General features: G+C 38.1%; 1 protein-coding gene across 1 annotated transcript in view; it reads right to left on the minus strand.

The window, feature by feature from the left end:
• The window catches only part of TSPAN8 (tetraspanin 8), a 35,313-nt gene extending 19,843 nt beyond the window's left edge, over positions 1-15,470 (minus strand). The window contains exons 1-2 of the mRNA XM_027965799.3: positions 15,411-15,470; positions 6,032-6,094 (exon numbers count right to left, since the gene is read on the minus strand). Of these exons, the coding sequence (XP_027821600.1) occupies positions 6,032-6,094; positions 15,411-15,470 (123 nt within the window). The remainder of the gene's footprint in view (positions 1-6,031; positions 6,095-15,410) is intronic.
• Between the last annotated feature and the right edge of the window lie 2,036 nt (positions 15,471-17,506).

The raw sequence follows: 17,506 nt of genomic DNA on the forward strand, positions 1-17,506 counted from the left end.
CATCAATGGATGAATGGATAAAGAAGATATGCTATATATGCTATTTAAAATAGCTAGGACATAGAAGCAAGCCAGACGTCCATCGCAGATGAATGGACAAAGAAGTTGTGGTGAATATACAAAATAGAATGTTATTCAGCTATAAAAAGGAATGCATTTGAGTCAGTTCCAATGAGATGGATGGACCTAGAGCTTATTATACAGAGTGAAGTAAGTCAGAAAGAGAAGGACAAATATCATCATTAATGCATATAGAGAAAGTCTAGAAAGATGGTACTGATGGTCCTATTTACAGGGCAGCAAAGGAGATGCAGACATAAAAGACAGACTGTTGGTCACAGTAGACAGGAGAAGGTGGGAAGACTGTGGAGAGTAGTAGTGAAACATATGCATTACCATATCTAAAATGTAGAGTCAGTGGGAATTCCTATGTGATGCAGGAAACCCAAAGCCAGTGCTCTGTGATCATCTAGAAGGGTGGGATGGAGAGGGAGGTGGGAGGGAGGCTTAAGAGAGAGGGAACAGATGTATACCTATGGCTGATTCATGTTGATGTATGGCAGGAATCATCACAATATTGTAAAATAATTATTCTCCAATTAAAAATAAAAAAAATTTAAGAAGATATGCTCTGTTATTCATACAATGTCTGATATTCAAACATTGTCTGATAGTCATACAATGCTACACATACGCACACTTGCAATATGGAATACTACTCAGCCATTAAAAAGAATAAAGTAATGCCATTTGCAGTAACATCAAAGAACCCAGAGATTATCCTAGTAAGTAAAGTAAGTCAGAAAGAGCAAGATAAATACCATATCATATAACTTATATGTGGAATCTAAAATATGACACAAATGGGCTTTTATGAAACAGACTCACAGACATAGAGAAGAGACTTGTGGTCCCAAGGAGGAGGTGGGGTGGGAGGGGACGGAGTGGGAATTTGAGGTTAACAGATGAAAACTGTTATATACAGAATGAGTAAACAACAAGGCCCTGCTGTGTAGCACAGGGAACTGTATTCAATATTCTGTGATAAACCATAATGGAAAAGAATATTTTAAATGAATATATATATATATGTACAGTATAATTGAATCACTTTTCTGTACAGCAGAAGTTAATATAACATTGTAAATCAACTATAATTTTATTTAAAAAAACTAGATGGGGAATTTTAAAAAAAGTAGGTAAATCTAAGCTATGATGATAGAAATCAGAGCAGTGATGGACTTGGAGCAGAGTATCAAGTAAAGAGGGAACAGATTGCAAAGGGATATGAGGAAACTTTCATGAGTTAATAAAAATTCTTCTCATTTTGATTGTAATAGTGATTACAGAGGTCTATACATTTGCCAAAACAAACCAACCATATTTTAAACTAAGAAAATAAGTCTAGTTCCTGATATTCTATATCAAGTCTATCTCGTTCCCAGGAGGTATAGTCTATAGAGTCTTCCAGAAACTCTTTATTTTGCCTGACTATTTAGAAATGGGATATTGAGGAAAACATCTTAGGTCTCTTTATGATGGGCTGGACTACCAATCCTGCATAATTTGGTTCTTCTCTTCCCCACATACATAACCTTCCTCACTATAACCTAGCCTCAATCGATATCTTGCTCTACAGATATGACCAGAAGCAAATCACAATGAAACAATGAAACCTTGTGCCTGTGTGATATATGAGTGCTGTGCACAGCCCATTCATCTCTCAGGAGCTTTATCTACTGGGTTATTTCTAGGCAGACTACTAGTTCTTACACTAGCTAAGAGGCTGCCGTCTGGGATCTGCGGCACAGTATGCAGGTGTGTGCCTTTAACAGGAAATACCAAAAAACAAACGAACACTACTACTCATGATCTTTACATTTTTAAAGACTTTTAAAATCAATCCATAGCCTAGACAAAGCCTTTGCTTGACAATCAGAAGGAAGAAATGTGCCCAAGATGTAAGCGCACTAAAACAAAATCTATATTCTAGTCAGAGTCTTTATAAATTAGTTTCTAACCATGAAAGTCAACTAACTTTACTGGGCTCCAGTTTCCCACTTATGAAAGGAATTAAGTCAGCCTCTGTGAATACCCAAGGCTTCTTTTGTCTTTAAGAGTTGATGCTTACAGATAATGTTTCAGTTTGCATATTTAGAAAGCTTGCTTAAGTCCTTAAGATTGTTTGCCTCTTTTTCAGGCTTTTCTGGTTACTTTCTTTCTTTCTTTCTTTTTTAATTGGTTTGCTTGTTAAGATTGGAGCTAAGAAATCAGTTTTGTTAGTAACCAGGCATGGCATCTGAGTGAAGACAGATAACAACCCAAAAAAGCAGCATCAGGAAACCCACTCACCATCAAACATTGTTTCATGACATCATAGCCAGTCAGGAAAACCCTAACACATCCAAGACAGTTGAAGCCTCGCCAGCGGAGCTATCGGTACTTTGGTCAGACAACCCGGATATAGAAACAGTAGGTCAAATAGCTGCCAGTGAGACGCGAACAGCGTGTTGTTGCTGTTGTTTAGTCACTCAGTCGTGTCTGACTCTTTGCGACTCCACAGACTGTAACCCACCAGGTTCCTCTGTCCATGGGATCTTCTGGGCAGGAATACCAGAATGGGTTGCCATTTCCTTTTCCAAGGGATCTTCCCAACCCAGGGATGGAACTCGCATCTCTTGAGTTTCCTGCATTGGCAGGCGGGTTCTTTACCACTGAGCCACCTGGGAGGCCCCTGCAGAGTGTGGCCAGCACTTATTTGGCAGGTAATGAAGCACTTCTATGAGACTGATCTGGGCACAGCAACCCACTACCAATGTGGCCTGAAAACGATGTGCTGGCTACATAACGGTCACTGTTTTAAGACCAGCCCAACAAGTGGCTATTCTTATTTAGAAACAAAGTGAACATTTGAGTTCAGGTATTTGTGTCATGGGAGAGATGTGTGTGCACGGTGGCTCAGTCGTGTCCGACTCTTTGCAACCCCATGGACTGTAGCCCACCAGGCTCCTCTGTCCATGGGATTCTCCAGGCAAGAGTACTGGATTGGGTTGCCTTTTCCTTCTACAGGGGATCTTCCTGAACCAGGGATTGAACCCACATCTCCTGCATTGATTGGTAGGCAGATTCTTACCACTGTGCCACCTGGGAAGCCCTCAGGGAAGAGACAGCAGTTTTTAAAGCTGTCTTGGAGAGATGTTATGGCGAGGGAGGTGGGAGGGGGGTTCATGTTTGGGAACGCATGTAAGAATTAAAGATTTTAAAATTAAAAAAAATAATAATAAAAAAAATAAAAGCTGTCTTGGAAGAACACAGTCTCTGTGTGTCTTTGGATGAGGGGGGAATTTCTATAGAAAAGGACATGACAGAACCTTGAAGAAGAAGACTCAGGGTCCTTTTTGGATTATAAGGAATCTCCTAGGATGGCTGCACATACACTTTGCCTTATGTAGGGCTGAGTTCATCCTGAGGGAGAACAAGGCATCTCTAGGGGACACTTTAGTACCCATGGCTTTGCTGAAAGATGTGCACAAAGACATCCTGGCATCCTTCTTTTCTGTGTTTGCTCTCAGGTCTCCCCCTTCTAAAACTTCTCCTGTTTTTCCAGTAGTAAACTTTGGTCCTCTGCACAGTCTTGATTCTTTGTCACTGACTTTGAATAAATATAAGTCAATTTCTCGTCTGTCAAGCTGGTTAAAGTTGTCCTGGATGATACTGCCTTTTGTTTAGGGAATAGAGACAGAGTACAAGAGTCAAAATATAACTCAAGATGATGTCTAGCTCTATTAACTCATTCTTATCCCCAGATTTGGAGTAACTCTCTCAAGGACAGCTCTTTAATACATTCAATGTGTGTAATTTCTGAGACTAAACACCAAGTTTGTTTACCAGAAGCACTGGGGGGGAAATACAGCATTCCCACATCTACCAGAAACACAATAAAATTTTTAAATGAAATACAGGTTGCACACACATCTTTAAAAAAAAGGCCAAAGTGAAGTGAAGTCGCTCAGTCGTGTCCAACTCTTTGTGACCCCATGGACTGTAGCCTACAAGGTTCCTCCCTCCATGGGATTCTCCAGGCAAGAGTACTGGAGTGGGTTGCCATTTCCTTCTCCAGGGGATCTTCCCAACCCAGGGATCGAATCTGGGTCAGGGATTGAACCCGGTCAGAAATTGAACCTGCATCTCCCGCATTCCAGGCAGACGCTTTAACCTCTGAGCCACCAGGAAAAGCACCCTCTAAATCAATGGCTGTTAATCTCTATGCTTATTTATGAGTTCCCAAGTCAGACATCAGTTTCTCAATGATTCTATACACTTTTGAATACTGTTCTTGGCTCAAATTTCAGAATCCAAGGACATCAAGAAGTCACAGTTATATTTATCAGTATAAAACAACAAAGTCCAGATGGAGTAGAATGTTACCAACTCATTGTCACACCTGTCTCCGACTCAGTGTCCTCACCATGGCGAGGCTCAGAATGAAGATGTGCTTAATCACCACTGTGGTTTTCTGGGTTCTCTAATGGTAGAAAGCAAATTTTAAAGGAAAGGAAAGAAAAGGAAAAGAAAGAAAGAGGGAGGGAAGAAAAGGAGGGAAAGAAAGAAGGAAAAACAAGAGAGAAACAGTGAGAGAAAGAGAGAAGGTGAGGAAAAAAAAAAAAGAAAGGTCCAGAAAACCCACCCATTTTAGGAAAAAGAATCAAAAGAGACGTCAACTTGCTTTTTCTTTCAACTAGGTTATTATGTCTAATAGCATATAATTGCACCACGATCAAATGAGTTTTAATAGATGATGCATTACCTGAATTTTTGTTTTAAGAATAACTTAATACTTATTAGATAGGAACTGATAGTCCTCTTAAAGAGGAAACTTTACCTGGGCAAACACTTTGAAATGGCCCTAGAAGTAGAATATGTGAGCCTGAACAGTGGTGAGAATCCAGATAACAGAGCACAAGGTAACTGCCCCGCAAGAGGTAAGAATCACAATCTCAAGGGTGGGACATCCCTGAGAAGAAGGGAGACAGGAGAAAGGCAGCAGGGAAGTCAGGAAATGGTGCCAGGCACCTGTGCTGACTAAAATTGACAGAACAACCCCACATACACACACCCTCCCCCGCCCACCCCCACACTCTTTCCACACTGTGACACTGTGGTACGGAACAGAAACCACATGTATGGAAATAAAGACTAGAGCCAGAATTAACTGTATGAACTAAACTTCCTCCAGACCTGCAGAAATCCTGATAAGTGCTTTGGCAGCCATGGAATGGCATGCGGTGGGAGAAATGGGATCCTGCTAATCTTATCTTGATGTCAGGAAGTTGGACATCACCAGTCAACTGCTGAGTTGCGTGGCTATGACCAGCCTCTTACTGTTACAAGGGATTACCCTCAACACCAGCTGCCCCAAGTCATTACAACTCTCTTTGAATTTTGCTGCCTTTAAAACAGTTAAAAAAAAGAAATAAAACAGATTCAAGTAATTCTTCTCCAAGAGAACATCTTACCATCTTTCCTTTTGGAGCACCACCTCACCCTGGGAATCAGCCAAATTAATTGTCAATGTCTTGTACAAAAATTTCTCCTGGTTGGAGAGGCAAAGCAGTCTATATCCTGTAGATAATTTCAGGCTATCTTGTATTTATTTATTTATTTATTTATTTAATTATTTATTTTGGTGGAGAAAGTCTTAGAATGAACTTTTTTTTAAATCAGGCTATACTTTAACAAATAATGAAGCAGGCTTATTTCTGCTTTGGCCCCTTCTCACCTCTACTTTCAATGCAATCTTCCTATTTGGGGAGTAACATCTCTGTTCTCCAGAAGGACTCGTTAATGCCTAATACAGTGCCAGGCACAGAGTGAGCAATCTTGATTAACTAAATTATAAAATCACTTAGCACAAATAATTATGTGAGGCAGTTAGGAAAATGCTATAAAAACATTTTATTATTACTATCATTACTTTCACCGCTATAAGAGAAATAAACTACTTTGTCAATGGAATAACATATTTATTTACCTCTTGACCAATTTTCCCTGCTCGTATTGAAATAGCTACGGAAAGGATAATGGCACCACATAGCTGCAGAAAAAAGGAAAAAAAAAATGTTAGAGTGTGCCTAAGATAAACTAAAACTCTAATTCCATACAACCCTAGCCATCTGGTTACAATGGTTTATCATTAATTCTACCATTATATCCTAAAAGACATAAATGAGGAATATTCGTGTATAGATAATTGCTTGAATATTCCACTGCAGTTGGAAAGTTTGATAAGAATAATCTGTTTCCCATCCAGTCATTCATAGGTCTAGAACAAGAAGTCATCTTCACTATGGGGGACAGGAAAGATAGTTTTCCATATTTCAACTCTGTTTTTGCTAGATTTTAGCGTGCAAAGGGCTTCCAGGTGGCACAGTGGTAAAAAATCCACCTGTCAACGCAGGAGACACAAGAGACCTAGCTAGGTTCAGTCCCTGGGTCGGGAAGATCCCTTGGAGTAGGAAATGGTAACCCACTCCAGTATTCTTGCCTGGAAAATTCCCTGGACAGAGGAGCCTGGTGGGCTAGAGTCCATGGGGTCACAGAGAGTCAGACACGACTGAGCACACACAGGCACACTCACACCACATACAAAAATTATGTCATAACAATTTTAAGAAAAAATATCCTTATCAGGCCTCTGGGCTTGTCTCTCGGAAGCTGTCTTAGACCTAAAAGGAAAGGTGTAACATAATCACCAAACATTCCTACAAGATTCAAGTCAGATATACAGGCAATAGTAGAATATTTGACAAAATTTGCAGTTAAGCAACAACGGTTTATAACACTTTTTGTGCCCAAACTCTTTAAAATAAGCTCTTTAAGGTAGTAAAGCTTACCCAGAGAAGAGGAACGATGAGGAACAGTATTTAAAGTCTTAAGTTCCTGTAATGACTGTACCAGATTATTTAATTTGGACCAAGGCCAACACATAAAATGTGAAACACATTTTACTTTAGTGTAAGAAAAAACCTTGTTTTTTAGGTTTGGGGTTTTTGTTTTGTTTGTTTATGATGTAGATGTTATAGCCTTAAAAAAAATCAAAGACAAAGACATTGAGAACAAGCTTGGTAACCGACAGACACAGCGGTAGACCTTAGAGGAGTTTCCAGACTATTCTGGCCTCAGGGTGCTCTGACAGAGAAATGCCTGAGTCCTCCAAACCCCATGACCCGGTAGCATCATTGCTTTCATGCATGCTTGGGCTGAATGCTCCAAACCCCCAAAGAGCTGTTTCACTTAATGGCTTCTCATTACATTTGGTGTGCAAGCAGACTCAGGGCTTTGTGAAAGCAATAGCAAGTGCAATGAGTGACTAGACCTATGCTCCCTAATAGATCTCAGAAACCATCTAAATTCAAACATTTCATTTCAGTAAAGAAACTGGAATCTCCCAAGAGATAACTGTCACATGGCGAAAGTCCAGTACCACTCCAAATTTAGCCCTGACCTTACTTCAACACAACAAACACAATGGGAAACCAAAGCTTTCTACCAGAGAACTCTTTGCCAAGGCACCAAATAACCTATACAATTTAATTATCTTATAGGTGTGTGCGCGCGCACACACACACACACACACACACACACACACACACTGTAAAACACAAAACATTGAAAAAACAGCTTTAGAGTCTGAAAACCCTTCTTACTTCTTTTCCTTCTTTCTGCTAAATCCTAATTTTATTTGCAGATGGAGATCAATACTCATTTTAGCAGTTCTTGTTAATAAATAAATCTGTAAGAATTTATGTCAAATGATAATGAGACCCTCTGGGATTTTTAGTAATTTTATAACAGTTGGATTTTTATTTGTTATTTCAATTTGTTGACTGACATTTTTCTTTCTTTCTCTTTTTCTCCCTTTCACAAGTAGATTTACATTAATTGTCTTAAGAGTCACTCTGACTTTCAGCTTTAACTGAAAATAACATTAATTATATGAATAGTTATTATTATTATTATATTTACTTGAGTTTTTAATGAAATTATACATGAGACAATTTTAAGAACTACATAATTTATTAATTAAATTAATTAAATGTAACTTTTATATCAAGAATGATCAATCTAGAGTCATGATTGATACTAACTTGTTTTATCCCAATTGTAACACTGACCTTCATAATAGTTCTTGGAGCCCTTTCTCCAGTTTGACTTTAAGCATTCACTGTTGGTCTTTTTATAATGCCTTAAATAATTTGGAGTATGAATTAAAAAATAAGCATCCAAGTCTGTCCTCCTCTCTGTTGTTAAGATTATAAAAGGAAATGAGGTCATATGTTGGACCCCCACAGTGGATACTAAGGAACTTACTAGGCCTTCACCCACTTCACCCCCCTTTCTGGTTTCTCTTTGAAGAAAGTCATTTTTGTTGCCACTCAGCTCTCCTGAGACATCTTTCTTTTTATGAAATTAGGATGCAGTTGGTCTGAACCAGCATTCTACAAAATTAGGTAATTGACACTTGCTTACGAGTATGCTATGGACTGAGTTATGTGCCCCCTGACTTTCTATGTTGAAACTCTAATCCCCAATGTGACTATATTTGGGGTATGTACCCAAAGTGGAGTGAGCACCTCCCTCTAGCCCCACAGATTCCTTGTCCCATGAGGTTGGAAAAGGATAAGAGTAGGGCTAAAATACTATCACATCAGATTCCAGTATTTTTAAATTAAAAAGCAATTTGATTGTTGGAACTGGAAAAATAGCATTAATTGAATTATTATTGTGTGTCAGTCCCTAGTCACAAGCTTTCATAAAGTAGATTAGTTAATCTTCACCATTGATCCTACGACATAAAATTACCATCACTGAACAAGTGCAGAGACTGAGGCAAAGAAAAGTCAAGGAGCATAGGTCTTTACAACTGTTGCTCTTACACAAGATATCTCATCTAGAGATTGTAGATCCCACCACTATGCTAATGGGAAGAACAAGGTCTTTTCAGGAAAGTTAGAAACATCTAACTGAAATCCATAACATCAGAAAGACTTCATTATCAGGAAAACAGGCCACAAAGCAATGTAGATTCAGGATTTGCATCTCAGTCTGTTAGTTTCTTCAAAATCCATTTGCTTTCCATTCTTCTAATTTATAATAAAAGAATTTCTGACATCATAATTCTTGCCATCTTATTTCTTCTTCTGTTTCAAAATCCAACATTGGAATTTACTTCTCACTAAAGTAACGTTCAAAATTCTCCAAGCTAGGCTTCAGCAATACATGAACCATGAATTTCCTGATGTTTAAGCTGGTTTTCAAAAAGGCAGAGGAACCAGAGATAAATTGCCAAAATCCACTGGATCATGGAAAAAGCAAGAGAGTTCCAGAAAAACATCTATTTCTGCTTTATTGACTCTGCCAAAGCCTTTGACTGTGTGGATCACAATAAACTGGAAAATTCTGAAAGAGATGGGAATACCAGACCACCTGACCTGCCTCTTGAGAAATCTGTATGCAGGTCAGGAAGCAACAGTTAGAACTGGACATGGAACAACAGACTGGTTCCAAATAGGAAAAGGAGTACATCAAGGCTGTATATTGTCACCCTGCTTATTTAACTTGTATGCAGAGTACATCATGAGAAACGCTGGACTGGAAGAAACACAAGCTGGAGTCAAGACTGCCGGGAGAAATATCAATAACCTCAGATATGCAGATGATACCACCCTTACGGCAGAAAGTGAAGAGGAACTAAAAAGCCTCTTGATGAAAGTAAAAGAGGAGAGTGAAAAAGTCGGCTTAAAGCTCAACATTCAGAAAACGAAGATCATGACATCTGGTCCCATCACTCCATGGGAAATAGATGGAGAAACAGTGGAAACAGTGTCAGACTTTATTTTTGGGGGCTCCAAAATCACTGCAGATGGTGATTGCAGCCCTGAAATTAAAAGATACTTACTCCTTGGAAGAAAAGTTATGACCAACCTAGATAGTGTATTGAAAAGCAGAGAAAAGGTCCATCTAGTCAAGGCTATGGTTTTTCCTGTGGTCATGTATGGATGTGAGAGTTGGACTGTGAAGAAGGCTGAGTGCCGCAGAATTGATGCTTTTGAACTGTGATGTTGGAGAAGACTCTTGAGAGTCCCTTGGACTGCAAGGAGATCCAACCAGTCCATTCTGAAGGAGATCAGCCCTGGGATTTCTTTGGAAGGAATGATGCTAAAGCTGAAACTCCAGTACTTTGGCCACCTCACGCGAAGAGTTGACTCATTGGAAAAGACTCGGATGCTGGGAGGGATTGGGGGTAGGAGAAGAAGGGGACGACCGAGGATGAGATGGCTGGATGGCATCACTGACTTGATGGACGCAAGTCTGAGTGAACTCTGGGAGTTGGTGATGGACAGGGAGGCCTGGCGTGCTGCGATTCATGGGGTCGCAAAGAGTCGGACACGACTGAGCAACTGAAATGAACTGAATGCAGAGTGGCTTCATATTGCTATCTCATAAAACTGCCTATACAATGATGGCTGAAATACCTGTTTCTTAAACATTTATTCAGCATTATTCTGAGTTCCTTGTATGTATGAACCCATCTAAACTTCACAATAGCCCATAAAGTTAAAACTATTACTAGTCCCATTTTATAGATAAGGAAATGTAAAGCTCAGAGAGGTTAACCAATTTCCCTAGAGTCACACAACTGATGATGAAACAATTGAGGTTCAGCTCTTGACCTCTGGGCTCCAGGAATTTTGTCATTGTTATAGTTCCAAGCTAACTGCATAGTGGTAGGAAACCATTATATTTACAAAGATCACACATTTTCATCATGGTCAAGTTTTAACTTGGGGGACTTCATCAGTCAGAATGGAATATAATCATGGCTTATTTTTCAGGGATCTCATCTCATAGTTATGTCTACTCTGCTTTGCTGTTGTGTAGTTGCTAGTCATGACCGACTCGTTGAGATCCCATGGCCTGTAGCGCACCAGGCTCCCCTGTCTATGGGATTTCCCAGGCAAGAATACTGGAGTGAGTTACCATTGCCTCCTCCAGGGGATCTTCCCAACACAAGGATCAAACCTGCATCTCCTGCATTGGCAGGCAGATTCTTTACCACTGAGCCACCAAAAGCCCCTACTCTGCTTTAACTGTTTTAATTGTTCTCGGCACATCCAATCTAGAGGCCCAAGTACCATATAAAATGCAATGATGACATTGAAATGTTGGTTTCTGAACTCTCTCAATTCCTGACATCCTTCTGCTGTCTTCGAAACTTTTCATGTGTCATCTTCCTTCAGCTGCTAACACATTTGGTTTTATAACCCGGCTCCTCCTTCTCACCTTCCCCCATTTGGGTTAAGTAAAGTTACTTCACTCTGCTTTCTTTCATGAAAAACCGGCCTTTCCACAATCTCTGCCTCTGGCAATGATTTCACTGTATCTGTGTGCTACAGGCCTGTGTTCCATGCTTGTTGTCATGATCATTGTTTAGTCACTAAGTTGTGTCCAACTCTTTTGTGACCTTGTGGACTGCAACCTGCCAGGTTTCTTCTGCACCAGACCCCTAAGATACTCCAAGCATCCAAAACACTCCTAAGCCAGACCTAAGAGGACCGTAAGAAAATGTGGGCAGTTTATCTGTTTCAACACAATAGGAGAAATAGGTTTTACACCCATCATTTACCTATTCTCCACCATACCTGTCATTCACTCTAATTTGCATCAAACTCTAGCATGAGTGATTAAAAATTATTTTTAGTTTCACTTATTTTTCTTCAATTGCATATTCTAACCAAGAGAAATGACTGCCCACTTACGTGACATGTCTCAAGTTATCTCACAAAAGAAAGTGGTATGTTAGCTTAAATGACCATATGCATATGTTGGAGCTATTTCAACATATGGCCCTGCTTTACAAAGGCTTAGCTTCTCGAAAGTTACACCAGAAAGAATGCATTTGAAAACACAAGGTCATGGATATCTACAAGAAAACCACATCAGTGGGACCGTAAAATAGTTGCTTAAGTAAACATTAGAAATGTGACAAATTGCTAATTTCCTATGAAGGATTGTAAAACTCCAGCTGAGAACTCTGGGTTGGGAGTACAAGGGAGACTAGAATAGGAATAGTTTCCTAACCTCACAGACTCCTCCTGCTCTAACTTTTGAATGAAAATATTTATGTCATCTGTTGGCTGAGAAGTTATTATCAGCCTTTATGACTGTTGGGAAGATCCCCTGGAGAAGGAAAAGTCTACCCGCTCCAGTATTCTGGCCTGAAGAATTCCATGGACAACAGTCCATGGGGTCGCAAAGAGTCGGGCATGACTGAGCAACTTTCACTTTCACTTTTCATGACTGTTGTTCTTCCTCAAGATACCTAAAGACTGTAAATCCCACCGCTATGCTGATGGGAAGAACAAGGCCTTTTAAGGGAAGTTAGAAACATCTAACTGAAATCCACACCATCAGAAAGACTTGATTATCAGGAAAGCAGAGATAGAGGTAAACCTAAAATAATCACAGCTTTCCAGGAAAGCAGTGACAATGTTCGGGTACAGCACGTGCAGATGTCTGCAGCTCACCTTGTACGCTCATTGTAAATTTATAATCCTGAACTGTAACATACCCATTTCCTAGACTGTCCTTTTCATTTCAGTTTAAAATTCAGATCTCTTTCAAATTCCTGATAAGCAATTTAATGAAACACTGACCTCTTATGTATTTACACTAGTCATCAAAATTTTGCATGCTGTTTTTATACAACAGGGATATATTTTGACTATTTTATAATTTGAGGATTGTTACTAGTTTGAAGACTCTGAAACATGTTATTAAAATAGAAGCATATTTATTAGCATATTTCTATTTCAGTTTGTTTAAATGGCCGGTATACATTGTGTATCATAAAAAGACAATGGCTTCAGCTTTTTAAAAACAGGTATCAGGACTTCTTAGAGAAATAGCCGATTCCAGGTCTGAGGCAGGAAACGAGAAAGTGAGCCTGGACCATCTTATCATCCTAAATAGTGAAGAAGTTATCAGAGTTATTAGGGCCATGTAGAAAGGACTCAGGAGCCAAACTGAAGATGCTCCCATTGCCAAAAATGGAATAAATTACACATCAGTGAGGATAAGAATGGTGATAGTATTTAACTCTATTATTTTTTAAGGATATTTAAAAAACTACTTGCTTATTACTGCTGCATGATAACAGAAAATTAACTCTTCATTTTGAAATCTGTTGAGTAAAGAGTAAAAACATTTCTGCTTCTATCTTAAAAAATAAAAATTGGGCACTAATGTTAACCAATTAGTAAATACTAAATCTCTTCTTGTTGAAAGTATTCCAGCTAACAAATGAAGGGAATGATAAATATAGGATATCACCACTCCGAGACGCTTAATGAACTAACAGGTTTAGGTTCTTAAGCACCAATAGCTACTAACATCACAAAAAGAGAGATGGTCAGAGAGTATATACCTTTTGATGAAAGAACAAAATATTACTTATAAATTAGTTATCCCCTATATACCCCAAATAATAACCTGAATCTCATCAATTGCCAAATGCAACTACTAAGTTAAAGATAATATAAAAGACAAGGGAACATGTTAAACTATACCATGGATGTGCAAACAGCAAAATCCAGATCATGGAAAATATAAGACAAACCAAACATGCAACTATATAAAGTTTCTGGGGGAAGAGTGGGGAGATGAACCTAGATGGAGAACCTAAAAATGAAAACTGACATAAAAAATAAATAAACTCATCACAGTGTTTGGACTCTGTTTGTATTCAAATTCAAAGAGGAACATTTGTGAGGCAACTGGAAATTTGAATCTTGAATAGATACTTGATAAGCAATTTAAAAATTGTTGTTAATTTAGTGTGATGGTTGCATTTTTTTAAAAGAGATTCTTTATCTTTTAAATTTATACATTAAAGTATTTACAGATGAAATGGCATATCCAGGATTGGCTTCAAAATAATATGTGGGGGGGAAAGTATATGAGGATATCGATGGAGAAAGATTGGCCAAGGTTTCATGGCTCTTGGGCTTGGCTGATGGGACTGATTACCCTTTTATATTTTGTGAATGTTTGAGATTCTCCATAATAAAAACTTAAAAGCAAAGCCAACCAAAGCACATAGGCATTTCTTTGTTTATATTCTACTCTCAATGTTTAATCAATTTTAAATATTTCAAAGGGAAGAAATTGATCAGAACAAACTTCTAAAATCTGGCATTGTATTCATGTGCCTCATTTAATATTTGCAAAATCAGCCCATTTTTCTAAAGAAAAGAGGAAGCACAAAGAACAAAACTTCTTTATTTTATTTATCTATATTCTCTCTTATTTACTTTAACAATATATCGCTTGTACTCATTAGGACTACTGACACTGAAAGTCATTCTTGGCAGTAAGACTGTATGCATCTACTTAAGTTTAATTAAGAATATCGTTATTTTAATAGGAAATAGAAATTTACCAACATGTAGATACCAGCTGCCTATTTACCAGGTGAAAAAAAAATAGAACTTTCTTTTGCTTATATTGTATAAGTCATTTTTCAATATAGTACACAAAATAATTTTTTTATTTAAGCATTTTGGGCTATTTCTACTGACTTACTTTTAAACAATCTTTAATGGCACCACTTATATTACAAATGACAACATCAATTTTCCAACATCCCAATCCATATCTCATTTTTCCTTTTTTCAGTGTTAGATGCTGCTTATCAATCTGTTATTTCTTATGTCAGTAGACTTTCAAGAGAAATGTAAGAGTTGGTTAAAACACAAACTTTATTGATTAAAAGATGAGGTGATAATACATCAAAATACTAGCTTTAAATTTCTGATTCAAAAGTAGTGGCTTAGTTTAATCTTTCCATGATTAAATAATTTTATTGTTTCTCTCCCAAGTTTAGAATGACCATTGTTTCTTCTTTGGACCTTTGAAAGTGATCCTCTTCTGATGTCTTTACACCCTACCATTCATCTGTTTCTAACCCAGGTGTCAAGATTAGAATTATGGAATTGGGCTCCAGGTGGAATCAGACAGAGTCCTTAAACTAAGGATGACTGTGTGATATACAACTAAGAACTGTCCTCTAGTTAAGGGATATTTTTTTCCTCTGTGATTGTTTTATAACAATATCAAAACATTTATGAAATGTTTATCCCCACAGAACCTGAGGTGCCCTTTTTGGGGTCATTGTCTCATTTTCAATTACTGAAATAACCAAAGAAAGAACAAACAGGTTCTAACAAGTCAATGGAAAATATATTTTCCTCCTCCTCCTATTTCTCTAGTGCAGTCTGTTCTCATTTATGCTATTTGCATCAAGATCCCCTTTCTTGCATAAAATTGATAATTACAAGAAAAACACTTACCCAGAACACAAAGTTGAAGATAAACATAGAACATTTTATACAGATGTTTACACCTGCCATGTTGGAAAAGGCTCAGGAATTCTGATACTGTGAGTTTAACTGTTTCTTCTAGGATTGTTCTGTGATGGCTCTGGAGTAATTTGCCTGCAGAGATTTCTGCACTCACAGCTTCAAAGCAAAAATAAAAAGCAAAGAAGTGGAGGGGGGAGAGTGATAATATGGTTATTAAAGTGGATAAAAAGAATTAACCCACACATTTAAATATCACAAGGACTATCTCTAGGCAGGTGTGTTCTTTTGCTTGCCATGGCTCCTGGGGTATTGGGTCAGAATATTTATGATCCTTTCTCCAAAACTGCCTCCCCTAAAGTAACTACTAGTTTAAGGGAGAAGGGCTGGAGCAGGGAGAGAAGGACACAGCCGTGATACAACATCGTTGGATTCAGATAACACAACCTGACTTCCCCTACACTTCCCCTTCCAATACAGGGAAATAAGATTGTTTTGCCCTGAGATAAAGGGACATTGTGTGTCACCTCATTTTTGCACTGCTTTTTCTCAAGAGCACAAAATTTGTTCTTGAAGCAAAAAAAAAAAAAAATGCATTTAGAAATCTGCAAAGTCTTCAGGCTTAGCTACAGCAATCCTTTATCCTTAACCCCAGAAGAGTGAGAACAACCATTACCTAGACCTGCCTTCCAAAGCTTCAAAATTTAATTCAAAACAATCCCATGAAGCTGCCTTAAATGCATTGCAGATAAGGGAAGTGGGGAGGGAGAAGTTGCCCTGTCCATCCCAAGACTGCTCAGCTTTTTAATTTTTATTTCTTTATGAAGTAAAAGGGAAAAAGTTCTAAGAGTTACTCTCTGACTGTCACTTCTGAAGTCATTTTCCAACATGTAGCCATTCTGATAGCTTAGTTGGCATTGTACTTCTCTTCCTCTGAAAAACTGTATCTAACAACACTTCTCTCCACTAACTCAGTTTCTGTATACCCTGGTCCTCTTGAACAGAAAATTGAGAATAAGAAGGTAGTCATAGTTCAGTGATCACAGATTGTACAATTTGTTTCCAGTACTAATAAAAGGCAGCTGTCACAGGTAAAGGCAAAATTGCCTGCCCTAATCAGGGAGGTGTAGACTGCTTTTGTGTAAACAGTTTGGGTCATGCTAATTTCCACATCCTGTTTCTAAAGGGGAGTTCTTTTTCCCCCCAGTCAAAGAATTCTATACTTCAAAAGATTGTTGGGAAAAATTATTCTTTTAAATCTTTGTGAAGTTCTATACACTAAACAAGCATGGACTTCTTTAAAATGTGATCACTTAAAAGAATATTTTTCAAATTTTTCAATGACATATAAAGATGCCTTTGAAAAATCCCATTCCCTAAATATTAAATTTTTAATGTAATAGTGGCAATAATATTTGGAGTTAAGGCCAAATTTAGGGTTACTTAAAAAATAATAAGGGCTTCCCAGGTGTGCCAGTAGAAAGAATCTGCCCGCCAATGCAGGAGATGCATAAGATGTGGGTTCAATCCCTGGGTTGGGGAGATCCCCTGGAGGAGGAAATAGCAACCCACTTCAGTATTTTTGCCTGAGAAATCCCATGGACAGAGGAGCCTGGCGGGCTACAGTACATGAGGTTGCACAGAGTAGAACACGACTGAGTGGCTGAGCACACACACAGATACTGGCTTAACATTTGAATAATCATGAAATTATTGGTGTCCTGAGCGGTTTCCTCCTAGAATATAAAAATAATTTCACCAAATTCTACTGAGATACTAATGTATACAAAACTATCCATGGCTAAAAGAAGAGAGATGCTGACTGAATGAAAAACAAATGGATTTATAGTCCTAGAAATGATTATCTATCGTTTAGAGGTAAAATCAAAAAAATGTATAGATTAAAATGCTGTTTTGTTGACAAGAATGTATTGAGAGTACCTATCAAATTTTGAAATAGATTTTTCTGTAGATGTTGAATCTCCTTTAATATGTATATGTATATATAGTCTTTGGTTAAATTATTATTGAACCCTGAAACAAAAAGAAAATTTATGTGTGTGTTTACAGGAAAATTACTCTGTGTA

Source organism: Ovis aries, chromosome 3 (genome assembly GCF_016772045.2).
Source record: "Ovis aries strain OAR_USU_Benz2616 breed Rambouillet chromosome 3, ARS-UI_Ramb_v3.0, whole genome shotgun sequence".
In the NCBI taxonomy this organism is placed as follows: Eukaryota; Metazoa; Chordata; class Mammalia; order Artiodactyla; family Bovidae; genus Ovis; species Ovis aries.